Source organism: Pipistrellus kuhlii, unplaced genomic scaffold (genome assembly GCF_014108245.1).
Source record: "Pipistrellus kuhlii isolate mPipKuh1 unplaced genomic scaffold, mPipKuh1.p scaffold_m20_p_18, whole genome shotgun sequence".
In the NCBI taxonomy this organism is placed as follows: Eukaryota; Metazoa; Chordata; class Mammalia; order Chiroptera; family Vespertilionidae; genus Pipistrellus; species Pipistrellus kuhlii.
The window spans coordinates 14,076,758-14,089,978 of record NW_023425493.1 but is presented as its reverse complement, the minus strand read 5'-3'; the positions used below and the strand labels follow the sequence as shown (position 1 = coordinate 14,089,978).

Genomic DNA, 13,221 nt, shown 5'->3' with positions numbered 1-13,221 from the left:
AGGAAGCTATAAATATAAGGAGGAAAACTCTGTGATAGAGTGGGACGTGGCTAGAAGGGAAAAGTGTATTTTTAATCTTTTAAGTCTTTGAAAATGATCTGGGATATTTGGGGGTGCGAGAGGCACACTTATCTTGAATTCCTGGGTGTTAGATGAGATGATTCCTGGTAGTAAATACTATTTTTATTTTATGAGGAAAGCACATGTTAAGTGGACTATGATGATCATTTTGCAATATATACAAATAACGAATCATTCTGTTATACAGCTGAACCTAATATAATATTATATGTAAATTATATCTTAATAAAAGAACAAATGTTAGTGTTATAGAAAATCAGATGTATTTTAAAAATGATTTTAGAAGTATCTTACTCAATTTTAAACATGTAAAATTTATTTAGCTGTGACCTAGCTGGTACTGGCAGAGCGATAATTTCTGTGTGCACCTCCTTGTTAGAGCCACATCTGGTTTAAAATTATTTGATCATTTGCATCTTTTTGTAATAATAATTTTAAAGGATCTCCTTCATGCCAGGCTTTATGCTTGGTACCTTAGCTTTATTGTTTCAAAATGATCCTGGAAAAATTTGCAAAAGAATTAATGGGTTATATAGTTTCAAAATTAATTAAGTCTGAAATGGCTTTTTATTTATTTATTTTTTTTTAGTAGTTTTTCTGCTCTAGTTCCCCATCCCCACAATGGAACACCTCCCATTGCGAGCATCTACAATTGTTTTCATGATGGAATTCAAAGAAGAGAATGTTGTTTCCCCAAAGAATGTTCAATGAGTACAGCCCGCTCTTGCATTAATAGTTCCTAGAAAAGGTGGAATTCTTCTCATTTTTTCTTAACTAAATGTGATGGGGAAATTTGGTCACCTTTCCTTCTAAGTGCCTCGATGAAGATGAGCAACCTGGTTGATTGGCATGGAGAGATGCTTCATGCAGTGTGTGGGAAGACATTTACAATAATTGCGTAATGCCGCAGGAAGTGCATATTTTTGTGGCTATTTTATCTGAATCACATGTTGCAAGTAAAAGGTGTGGAGAGATGGTGAATGTCAGCTTCCCAGCATGTCTGAACATAGTGTACCAAGTGGGGGAGTTTACTATTTCCTCCTGATGGTGGGTGATCCACTTGGGCAGCGGGCGGAAGTAAGGACCAGAACCATGGCAACCCATCCTGTTCTCCTCCAAATGGCAGGGAAATCCGGTGTCTTCTCTTCTCTCCTTCTGCCTTCATTGAAAGAGTCTTATCAGTCTGTATAAGACTGTTAGCGCCTTAGCCAAGAAACGCTGAGGATGGACGTGGAAGGGACAGTCCCATGGAGAAGACATAATGATCAGAAACAGAGCACAGTTGATTTTTCTTTTTACTTATTAAGTTGTGAGAACAAATAGGCATTAGATATATTCAGCTATTGAATACTTTAAATTAAGTGTGTGGGGCCAGTTTTTCTCCAAACACTTTCTGTTAGGAGGTAACATCTTAGAATAGGAAGCCTATTCCAGCATTGGATCTTCCCATTTAATAGAAAACTCCATATTGAGTTGTAATATTGTTGATTTTTTAAAAATTTCTATTCTCCCATGGTGCTTTGACCTCTCAAGATAAAAACAGTAAATCTAGTATCATTTTAATAGCAGCTTTCCTGTATTTATTTACTTATCTATTTATTTATTTACCTATTTATTTATTGCAACAGACTATGCTTTTACCCATGTCTTGTTTTTCTTACTAAACATCTAAAGTAATCTCATTTTTTGTAATTCTTTTTCTTTTAAAAATATTTTTATTGATTTCAGAGAGGAAGGCAGAGGGAGAGGAGAGAGAGAGATAGAAACATCAATGATGAAAATCATTGATTGGCTACCGCATGCAAGCTCCCAAATGGGGATTAAGCTTGCAACACAGGCAAGTGCCCTTGACCTGAAGTGAACCTAGGACCCTTCAGTCCACAGGTTGATGCTCTATCCACTGAGCCAAACGAGTTTGGGCTGTAATTTTTTTCAATCCCTCTTTGGCAAAGATTCCATTTGAAATTTTGAAATGGAGAATAGACATAATGTGTTGGGTTGTGATCTAAGCAGTGTTTTCATTAGTAGAACAGACAGCAATTACATTAATTGTTTAGAAGTCATTCACATTTTTTATTTATAACTGAACTATGATTCATCTGAGTACGTTAAAAAATAAAAACCATTTTATTGGGATTCTTGATGATTTATTAACTTCAAAGTAATATTTAAACGCTGCTTTGATGAATGAAGGTTCATAGCGTTCTTCACATAACAAAAATTATCTGGGTTGGGCCCGTCCATGATTTTATCTCGAGAAATAATGAGACGTTCTTGGTAAGAAAAGGTTGCCTGGCGTTCTTCCTCTCACATACACACACACAGTAATTCAACAAATATTTATTGATTACGTGTTATATGCCAAATACCGTGCAATGAACTAGAAATAGAGACCTATATAAGAGAGAACTTACAGTTTAGTGGGAGAGGCAAATTTTTGTACAGATGATTTTAATACCTTTTTTGTACTCATAAAATTTAGTACTGAGAATTATGCATGAACTTATTATAACCTTTTGATAGACTTCTTCTGGTTTGTTTTTTTCCATCCCCTAAAACTACCACAAGGAAAACAAAACCAAATATCTATAACATATTATGTTCTAAAAATATCCCCTTCATGTTTGAAGAGGCATATTCTAGTTCTGTTCTATTGAAGGTATTGAATAGGTTAACTCTAACTGTATTCTTATAGTAACCAATGTTTAAAAAATAGCACCATCTCACAGTTGGGTAACAACCTTTCAAGTACATTATCATTTAGTTCTTCTGGTGACATTATTCATAACTAATGGCAAGCAGAGTGTTGATAAGGTCTTTTATACAATAAGCTCATAGTCTTGGCTTAACAGTGTTGGCAAAATAAAAACCTGAGCCCCACATTGATTTGGAGATGTTTCTTGACCTGACCACAGTTGGTTGGTCCCTAGGTCCCTGAGCAGGTGTTCTGTCTTATTTACTACAGCCCACACATGTCCCAAATGCACACCCAGGCTTTCTTTAACCTTCCAGCCATTTCAGCCTCTGGTTTTGAGGCCCGAATAATATTTATATTATAAAATAATTATCCTGAATAATAGATAGAACATCTTTATATGTTTTAGAGCTCAGACAAGTTTTATGTTCTGTGAAATAATGATTGTAGAACTGAACTACTTCATTTTTGTGAGTGAAGAAGAAAGCCATACAAAGGCAATTCTTACATTTCCTAAAATGACTTTAAGTAGATTTATACTGTAAAAAATAGCAAAAAAAAAAAATATTGAAATACACCTGTATATCTAAGGTCCTCATGGAGCTATGACACTTTTATTCTTAGGGTTTTTGTTTAGGTTAAAAATAATCTGCCACTGAACAATTATTTTGACTTCGTTTGCATTATATGTAACACACATCTATTAATGACCTAACCTAATAAATCTCTTACAGGTCACTGAAATGATTCTGGAAATGTCCCTTGAAGTTTGGTAAGCACATTAATTTTGTTGAGTTGAAGATATTGTGAGAGCTCCATTGTTTTATTTTGTTTAAAAGTATACTTTTTAGGCCTGGGTCTGGAGGTAGGGATGGGCTAGAAGGGGCCATTGGGGGAAAAGGAGGGCTTATGTAATACTTTCAATAATAATGATTAAAAACATAATAAAATTATACTTTTAATATATGAAATAATTATAACAGCTTTTTGACTATCAAAATACATTAAATGTACTTTGCTTTTCTTTAGCTCCTTTTTAATAGTTACAACATTAAAAATAAATCTAACATTCTTTGATTAATTTTTCCATCGTTTGCTGATTAAATAAGAGATGTCAAAAATGAGGGCTTTTTAGAAAGTTATTTTTCTATTCCAATAGAAGTGAATACAGTTACGTAAGCCAGTTTTCTAATTGCACAGGGAAACTAGAAAGAGAAAAAACTGAAAATTGAGACCAATTTGTCATAGTAATCGGCAGGACTAAAAATGGTCAAGTTCTATGAAAGAATGTTGCTCTTTCAAAGTGAGTTCTAAAAAATGAAAGTTGGAAAGTCATGTATTTTCAAAGGGTGACTCTTGGGGGAGTCAGGCCTGTCTTGGGAATGAGCTGATTTCTGACCCAATGCAGGATTCAGACCTCACCTCCCTCCACCCCTCTTTGTACAATACTTTCCTGTTGAAGTGGGTTTACCAAAGTTACTAGTACAAATTTTATTTATACAAACATCACATAAATGAGTGATTCGCCAAATGTATGATAATGATGCCCTGGCATTCAGTTTAGACATTTCTTTCTCTTATTTTGATCTCTGGAATAAATTGACTTTGTAAATCATTGGCATAAATTACCATAGTCCCTCAGTTTATGCAAGAAAGTGTCAAGGACATTTCAAGTTACTGTGTTGCATCATTTTGCATTACATTGACTCTTGCTTAAAAGTGATTTATTTTGGGATGAGATTAGAAATATTTTTATTTGACTATGTAAGTAATGCTGTTTCTTTTCCTGGGAAATGGTCCTCACTGTTTTATTTGGGACCATTATAAAATCCAGTTATAAAGAGCAGAAAAAAAATCACAAGTAATGTACATATGAGTCCAGAAGCAGTTTATTATATATTCATAGTAAACTTTAATCAAACCCTATTTTTATATGTTAACTTATATCTTGCTTTTAAATGGAAATGTTTTCTTTAAAGAAAAATTCAATTTTCTACAGGATATTTTCCATTAAATATAAAACAAAATTTTAAAAGAAAGCAAACTAATTAAATTTAATACCTAAGAGAAAGAAATAAAGGAACTAAAGTAACATATTTATAAAATTATTCAGAATTTAAAATTTTTTCTTCCCGATATTTTATTCTAATACCTTCTAAACATCTATGTTCATTGCTCTGTTCATAGATTTTTTTAAAATAAATTATGCTTCTTGTTGTTAGAAAAGGTTGTAAGTGTAAGATGATGATTATCATTGTACATTACAAAAAGCCTAAGTCCAAGAACGAGAAGTCCTGAATTTAAATCTATTACCTGCTAATTATGTTAATGGTTGAAAATTTTCTAATCACTTTTTTTACTCATTTGTAAAATAAGAAAGGAGTACTTTATATCTATTATGGTTTCATAAGATGGTGTACTTTTTTTCCCTAAAGATCATATATTATAGGAAACTTTCCACATATACACTACATGTTCATAGTGGTACTATTTGTAAAAGTTAAAAATAAATTGGAAGCAACATTAATGTTCATGGATAAGCAAATCATGATATATCCATATATTGAAAATATTCCACAATAGTAAAAACATTTGAATTAGTTCTAGCTACATAAACAGAGATAAATCTCAAAAACAAAATGTTCAATGAAAAAAATAATTTGCAGTAGACATACAGTTGGCAGCATTTATATAAAAAAAATTAAACCTGAAAAATGACTCTTAGGGACATAAATATATATTGTCAAAATATAAAGAAATTTATTGAAATAAAGAGCAAATTTAAAATAGTAGTTACTTCTTGATGAGTGAAAAGGGAAAAAAAATTGAGGGGAATTCAGAGACAACTGTGCAGGTAAGATTTTTATTTCTTTAAGTAATTAGAATATGCCCAACTTCACATATTATAATAAATAATAATAATAGAAAAGAGTTTACTCCTAGACTTGATTTTTTAAATGCAAATTTACTATCTTATTTTCCCCACCTTGTTACATAATCTTCATAATAATAAAATTTGTATAATTCAATGTTTTGATATAGTATAATTTAATAACCTTATTATATGATAATACAGTTAAATGATCTTTTCAGTTTCTTCTCTTAAGGTAGATATCCAGAAACAGAATTACTAGGTTAAAGTAAATACACATTTTAATTATTTTTGGTGCTCATTGCCTCATTGCTTTTCAAAAGTGTTTTTGCAAATTTATATTTTCAAAATGTATGCATGAGAATAACAATATTACTTTACCTTTTCCAATAGTAGATATTTTAAATATTTTTGAATTAATTTAATAATAACTGTACTTTATAATTTTGCTAATGTAATTGAACATTTATTCTTCTATTCATCATTACTATTCATACTTACTCTTTTATGAGTTACCTATAATTGTTCTGTGGAAAGTTGTACTTAAAATATTTGCAGTGATCAAATGTCACTATAGAATACGCAGCCCAGAGTCCTTACAATTTTTTCTCTTATTCTATGTTTACAAGGAAGAAATATACTGAATTAACAGAAATGAGCCTTAAATTTAAGGGGAAGAGCTTACCTTTATTAATGGTAAAGACACAATATTTTTTTTAGAAAGGTATATAATTTAATTTAAGGTTTCTTACTGCAGCAGATTGATCTAGAAGGTTCTTTTTTATTATTTCCTCTTTTTTCTCTTTTTGACAGTATTGCAGATGTCCCCCTCCCCTACCTCTTTTGCCCCACTCCACTCAGCAAGAATATAACGACTCTCATGTTCATAGCAGCATTACTTGCACAGGTTTCTTTTCTGAAGTGCTTCCCTAAAGTGTTATTATTCTCACTAATATGCAGTTGGTCAGGAGCTGTTTGGTTGCTTGTTTATCTTTTCATAAAACATCTTATACTTATTGTTTTCTGAAAACCTGCCTTGAAACATGCTTGGAGATAGTCATCATTTTATACTCTGCTTCAGGTCCCCTCATAGAAAATGGCTTGAGGGAAGCAGTGAGCCTCTCTGAGTGTAGCTACTGGGAACCTCTGAGGGACCAGATGATGTGTAAGAAGGCTGGGGACCTGCGCTCATGACTCTCTGTTTTACATACAGTTCATCCCCGGACCTCCGATTTAGCATGGCTTTGTGTGATCAGGAGAAAGCTTTCAGATACCAGAGAAAAGAAAACGTAAAGGAAAACATGAAGAAACTCCTGGGCCTGGAGAATAGTGAAAGCTTGTGTTCTACCCGTGATGTGAGTTGTGAATTTTTCAAATGTTACTGCAATTTAATAATAATTTTCTTTGTATTTTCCAATTTTTCCCAAATATGAAAAAATTTTGGAAAATGTGTACAGCTTTTTGAGATAAGGTAAGGTAAGTGTTTCATAAATGGAAACTCGTTGAGGAAGGTCATCACAAATGCTGCCCATATTTGGAAATATTTATCAGATATTGCTTTTAAAAGAGGCATATGCATACTTATACACGAACAAGATGATCATTTCATTAGTAGGGAAAGTTTAGTCTCAAGTATAAAAAGATCATGGAATTAATTTTAATGTAGATTACTATTAAACAACTGTGGAATTTCATTACTGAACAAGAAGATGTTACAAATCTTATTAATGATAATACAATTAAAAAAATAGATAGCTGTGAATAGGGAACATGAAAGGAAATGTTCTAAATTCTTAGTGTTTCATAGCAGAAAGTTAAAAGATAACATCCAAAATAATGGTCTATACATTTTAATGTTTTTCATAATACTAATTATAGAGATCTTAAAATTACAATATTTTGTGAACAAATACTGAAAATACAATCCTTTAATTGTACTTTATCTTATTTTTCTTTCCTTAAATTCCAGTAAAGTAATAATCCAGTTTTTGGCTATTTATTCATTTACTACCCCTTCATCTTTATATCCATCCATCCATCCATCCATCCATTCATCTATCATTCATTTATCCAAACATTCATTCAACCATTCACTCATTGTTTTATCTTTCTATCTGAATCTATTAAAAAATGCTACTATATTTAATAGTATTCTGTTGCATATTTGAAAGTTGCTCAGTGAGTAGATCTTAAAAATCCTTATCACAAGAAAAATGTTTTTAACTACCTTGAGATGGATGTTAACTAGACTTATTGTGGTGATCAGTTTACAATATATACAAATAGTGAATCATGTTGTACAACTGAAACTAATCTAATGTTATATATTAATTATACCTCCATAAAAAATAAAAAACAAATTCCTGTAATTTCATCAAATTGTATGATGAAATTCCTACTTAGTGGTATATAAGCTAATTTTTTATTTATTTCTTTGAACTTTCTGTTAATTGAATATTTTAAATGAATACAATTTATCTTTAGAAATATAATATTTGCATAAAAAGCATAAGTAACTATATATACATATATTCCCATACATGTACACACAGAGAGAGATTCAAGATTATTCATTTACTAGAGACCTAGTGGACAAATTCACGCATGGGTGGGCTCTGGCCTGCCTGCCCAAGTGGAGATGGATTGGGGCCAGGCCTGTCAGGAAGAGGAGTTGGCATGAGGTTGGCTGCAGGCCTGCCCCAATTGGGACCTGGATCAGGGCTGGGCCAGCTGGGGAGAGGGGCCACAGGCCATTGGCCAGCAGGCCCTGCCCCCGATTGGGTTTGGGGGTGCTGATTGCGGACAGAGCCAGCAGTGGAGAGGGGCTGTGGGTGGGAGGCTAGCCAGCCCCACCCCCAAATGGGGTGGGGGGGGGGGGCTGATCAGGGCAGAGCTGGCTGGAGAGAGGGGCCAGGGGCAGTTGGCTGGCCCAACCTGCCCCTGATTGGGCTGGGGGGGCTCATCTGGGGTGGGGCCAGGTGGGAGGAGGGGCTGCAGGAGGTTGGCAGGCTGGCCCCATCCCCTATTGGTGTAGGGGGGCAATCAGGGGTGGGGCCAGCCAGGGGAGGGGCTGCAGGCCAATTGGGGTGGTGGAGACCCGTTGGGGGCAGGGCCGGCTAGGGGGAAGGGCCACAGAAGGTTGGCTGACTGGCCCTACCCTTCGATCAGGCTGGTTCACTGGCTGCAGTAGGCATCATAGCGACCAGTCATTCTGGTCATTATAGTTTTTTGGTCGCTAGCTTTTTATATACATAGATTTTTAGAAATATAATATTTGTATAAAAATCATAAGCAAATATATATACACAGATGTTCCCATATATACACACACAGATGGATTCAAGATTATTGTAAATTAAATTGTAAATTGTCTTGTGAATACCATTGGAAATGAGACATGGATTCTGAGTAAGGGAGCCAGATGGGCACTGGGTCCCACACCTGGTCTTGGAATGTGTTTGCAGGTGGGGGTGGGGGTGGGGTGGGAACGGAATCTACTGGGGCTGGAAGGGCTGTGATGGGAGCAGACTCAGAGATAAAATGTTGCTCGTGTAGAATTTTTGCTAAAAGGAAGCTGGGAGGAGAAGTGAAACCTCCACTGAAGTTTCTATTTTTTTAAAAAAAGGACTGGACTTCTCTTCCATCCAGTCTTGCTGTCACCATACAGATCCCTGGTGGCACTTGTGGTTGATTATGATCTCAGGTTACTTAGTCCTTGAGAATACTTCCTTCTCTGCATATTACTCAGAAGTTCCTGCCTTTCTGGGAAGTATTATTTTTTTCCCCTATAGCAAACCCTTCAGCAGCAATTCTCCTTTTGGGGTCCCTAAAGTGAGAGTGAGTTTATTAGTGAAGCAGTGAGAAAGAGTGGCTCCTCCCCAGTCAGAGAGGTGCTTTAGTGGAATTTGCTTCCTTAACTAAGGTTGTTTAGTGGGAGGGGGTGTAGGGTATTCAGTGAGGGGAGGAATATTCAGGTTCTTCCTGAGGAAGGGGTGATTTCTCAGAGGAGCTCCATAGACCTGTTTGTTTCCTTATATGGGCTTTCATTTTCCAATCATGCCAGTGGTCTCTGCCGGGTTTAAGCGAATGGCCTATGATCTTATCTTCTCAACAGTTCCTGTAGCTTTTTAAAGAGAGGCAGGGAGAGAGAGAGAGAGAGAGAGAGAGAGAGAGAGAGAGAGAGAGAGAGAGAGGGAGAGAGAGACTGGGGATCAAGCCTCATTTATTTAAAAATCGCTTGTACACATTATTAATTTCCTGATTGTTCTCTCCATTAGAATGTAAATCGCATGAGGACCAGGACAGGGTCTGTCATTTGCCTTTATATTCCCAGCACCTATCAGGGTACACATTCAGGCAGCGGCACGACATTGCCTGCATGGGATGAATTAGTTAGAAAGACAGGTATCAGGGACTCAAAACTGAGGAAGCCTAGAATCAGGATTTAGGAAGAGATACAGGTGGAGGAGAAGGTTTGGGTAAAAAGAGTCCAGTTTGGCCTGTTTAGTTAGAAATGTATGTGAGTTGGCCTGTTCTTAGGTTGTCCTTCTCAAAAGTTGCTCTTGCATCCCTTGGCACTCCTTGTTTTGTGGAAAGGAGTCTTCTTGGGAAAATAAAATTTAGGCCGAGACCGGTTTGGCTCAATGGATAGAGCGTGGGCTTGGGGACTGAAGGGTCCCGGGTTCGATTCCTGTCAAGGTCATGTACCTTGGTTGTGGGCATATCCCCAGTAGGGGGTGTGCAAGAGGCAGCTGATCGATGACTCTCTCTCATCGATGTTTCTAACTCTATCTCTCTCCATTCCTCTCTGTACAAAATCAATAAAATACATTAAAAAAATTTTTTTGGCCTAATATCCATACAATTGGTTTTTTGGGGTTTTGTTTTTTTTTTTTTTTTTTTTTTTTTTTGCAACAGTGAGAAAAATGAGGTAATTATACTTTATTCTGGGATATTCTTTAAAAATATATAATTCATGTTTTTGGAAGCAATTCCTAAAATTAAGACATTTGTTGTTTGGTTTTAGTCCAGACTTTTTTCTCTTGGCAGAAAAAGTCATTTTAGATACACTCAGCAACACCCATTCCCATAACACAAGTAACATTTCCCCATTTTTATGTTACTCCCTGGCCAAGGGTGCCTTCAGCTCCCACTTCCCTCGCTGCCTGCCAAGATCCTTACTTTCTGTTCAGTACTGCTGATGGTCTAGAGGAGCATGCTGTTGTGGAAGTATAAATTGGTTTAGCCACTATGGAAAATAGTATGGTGGTCCCTCCCCCCCCCACCACCAAATTAAAAACAGAACTAACATATAACCAAGCAATTTGACTATGGGCATTTTTTCTGAAGAAAATGAAAACAGTAATTAGAAAAAATGCACACTCGTTGAAGCATTATTTACAATGGCCAAGATATGGGAGCAGCCTAGGTGTCCACTGAGAGATAAATGGATCAAGAAGATGTGGTGCATCTACTTGTGGGATATTACTCAGCCATAAGTCATGTTTCTGTAAGCAGATTGCTGTATATAATGTGGGTGTGAATCCAACTAGTTGAAGGCCTAAATAGAACAAAATGACCAACTCCCAAATAAGAGGGAATTCCTAGAGACTGCCTTTGGACTTTATTGACACCAGTGTCTCTGCCTGCTGGCGTTTGAACTAGAACTCCATTGTTTGTTTGTTTGTTTTTTGTTTTTTTAATTCATGTTTATTTCATTATTTTTTAAAATTTCTTTATTGGTTATATTGTAGTATCACATAATTGTCCTAATCCCCCTATTCCCATCCCAAACCCCTCCCCACGCATGCCCCCACACCCTTGTCCATGACCACTGGTTAGGCTTATATGGATTTGGTTGATAGGTTCATCTCTCCATTGTTGATAATCCTGGTCTGGGCCCACTAGCCCATACTGCAGCTTTGAACTTGTCAATCTGCATATTCACATGAAACAGTTCCTTCTCCCTCTCTCTCTCTCTCTCTCTCTCTCTCTCTCTTTTTCTCTCTATCTCTCTTTCCTCTCTTTTTCTCTTCAAGTTCTTTTTCTCTGGAGAATCCTATTACAGGAGCCAAGGAGGCAACAGTCTTTCTATAACTGTCAGACCTTAAAAATTTATGAAATTTAAAAAAATTCTTTGAGCTCTTTAGAATTTTCTTTTGCAATGACAGAAATTAATAATATCAGACAGCTCATGCATAAAAAGAATTTAATCAAATCCAGAAGGTTTTTAGTAAATGAACATTTATTTCTTGTAATCACGTGAGAGAAGTATGAGCAATATTTATGCACAAATACTGGTGCTATTAGGTCTAAATATAACCTAAAAACTCTCAACAACATTTTACTTGGTTGATTCTTTTAGATACAGAGCCAGTACTAACAGCTGCAGCTTATAACTTCCCAGTTATTTTTTTTGAAAGTTATATCAGAATGACCATGATTATTGGAACATTTAAATATAGCTGTGTTTTATTGCATAAAGTTGTACTGATCACCAGAAGTGATAGATGAACCTGAAACATAATTTAGTGAAACAAAGACTGCTCTTTATTCTTTACTAAACAAAGAATACTCTTTTTTTTTTTTTTTCTGAGCAATGAGAAAAGGAAAACATATGAATTATGGCGTCACTTCACATCCTGGGGCTGCCACTTATTAGCTGTCTGCACTGAAGACCTCCTCATCTGAAAAATGAGGAAATAATAAGATCTCCTTTTGAGGGCTGTGAGGGTTAAATGAAATAAATTGAGTAAAAGAGCTTGCTAGGGTCCCACACACAGTATTTTCTAGATACCTGGTAAAGGCTAATTTCCCTTTTTTTATATAGATAATACAATTTATAATTTCATAGTTTTATATTCTGTATGAGTTACAGAATTTAGAATGTTACTAGGTCTATAATTCACATCTAATTTGATGGCGAGGGTCTTCCCATTTGAGGCCACTGTTTTCAGTAGGAGTCTACATTAGGATGTTATTATAGTACTCGGTATCCTGCCCATTCATTGTCCTGTCTCCAGTAAGACCTCACCTCTACAAGTTCCTTCTGCATAATAAGAGTTTTGTCATCTTTTTAGTCCTTCTATTTCTAAAACAATGATTCTATAAATACTTGTATTTGTCACATTGGTGAATATACACCCAATGGTCAGGGTTTAAGTGCTTGGAACACATCGTACTGGTGTTGAGTGTTCTGCATTTCTGAGGTTAAGAGCAGCAGTATTTCCCTTTTATTCTGGTTTTTGTGTCCTGGCACCTTCTCCGGGTACTGACAGCAACATCTGCTATGAGCAAAGCTAGAAACCCCAACAGCCTAACTACACTCCTTCCTCTTTTGTCCCTAACACTGAATCTGGTCGCCAAATATTAAAGGCTCTTTTTGTGAATGTGCCTTTGATTCTTTGTACCTGTTTATAAGCTTCGCTTTCTGGGTAGAGGGGAGAAGGGATCATTATATTCCATTCACATCCAGAAGAAGATTTTAAAAAATGGGATTATTAGAGATAAAATAGAACTGTTAAAAGTACTTGAGCTTATCTATGCACAGGCACTCAGTGATTTGTATATTTCT

At 35.5% G+C, this 13,221-nt stretch overlaps 1 protein-coding gene across 2 annotated transcripts in view; it reads left to right on the top strand.

Annotated features, from left to right (window-relative positions):
* Nucleotides 1-13,221, top strand: part of PLA2G4A (phospholipase A2 group IVA) — a 121,178-nt gene that overhangs the window by 64,127 nt on the left and 43,830 nt on the right. For both annotated transcript variants that reach the window (XM_036442178.2, XM_036442177.2), the window contains 2 exons: nt 3,511-3,548; nt 6,862-7,003. In XM_036442178.2, the coding sequence (XP_036298071.1) occupies nt 3,511-3,548; nt 6,862-7,003 (180 nt within the window). The remainder of the gene's footprint in view (nt 1-3,510; nt 3,549-6,861; nt 7,004-13,221) is intronic.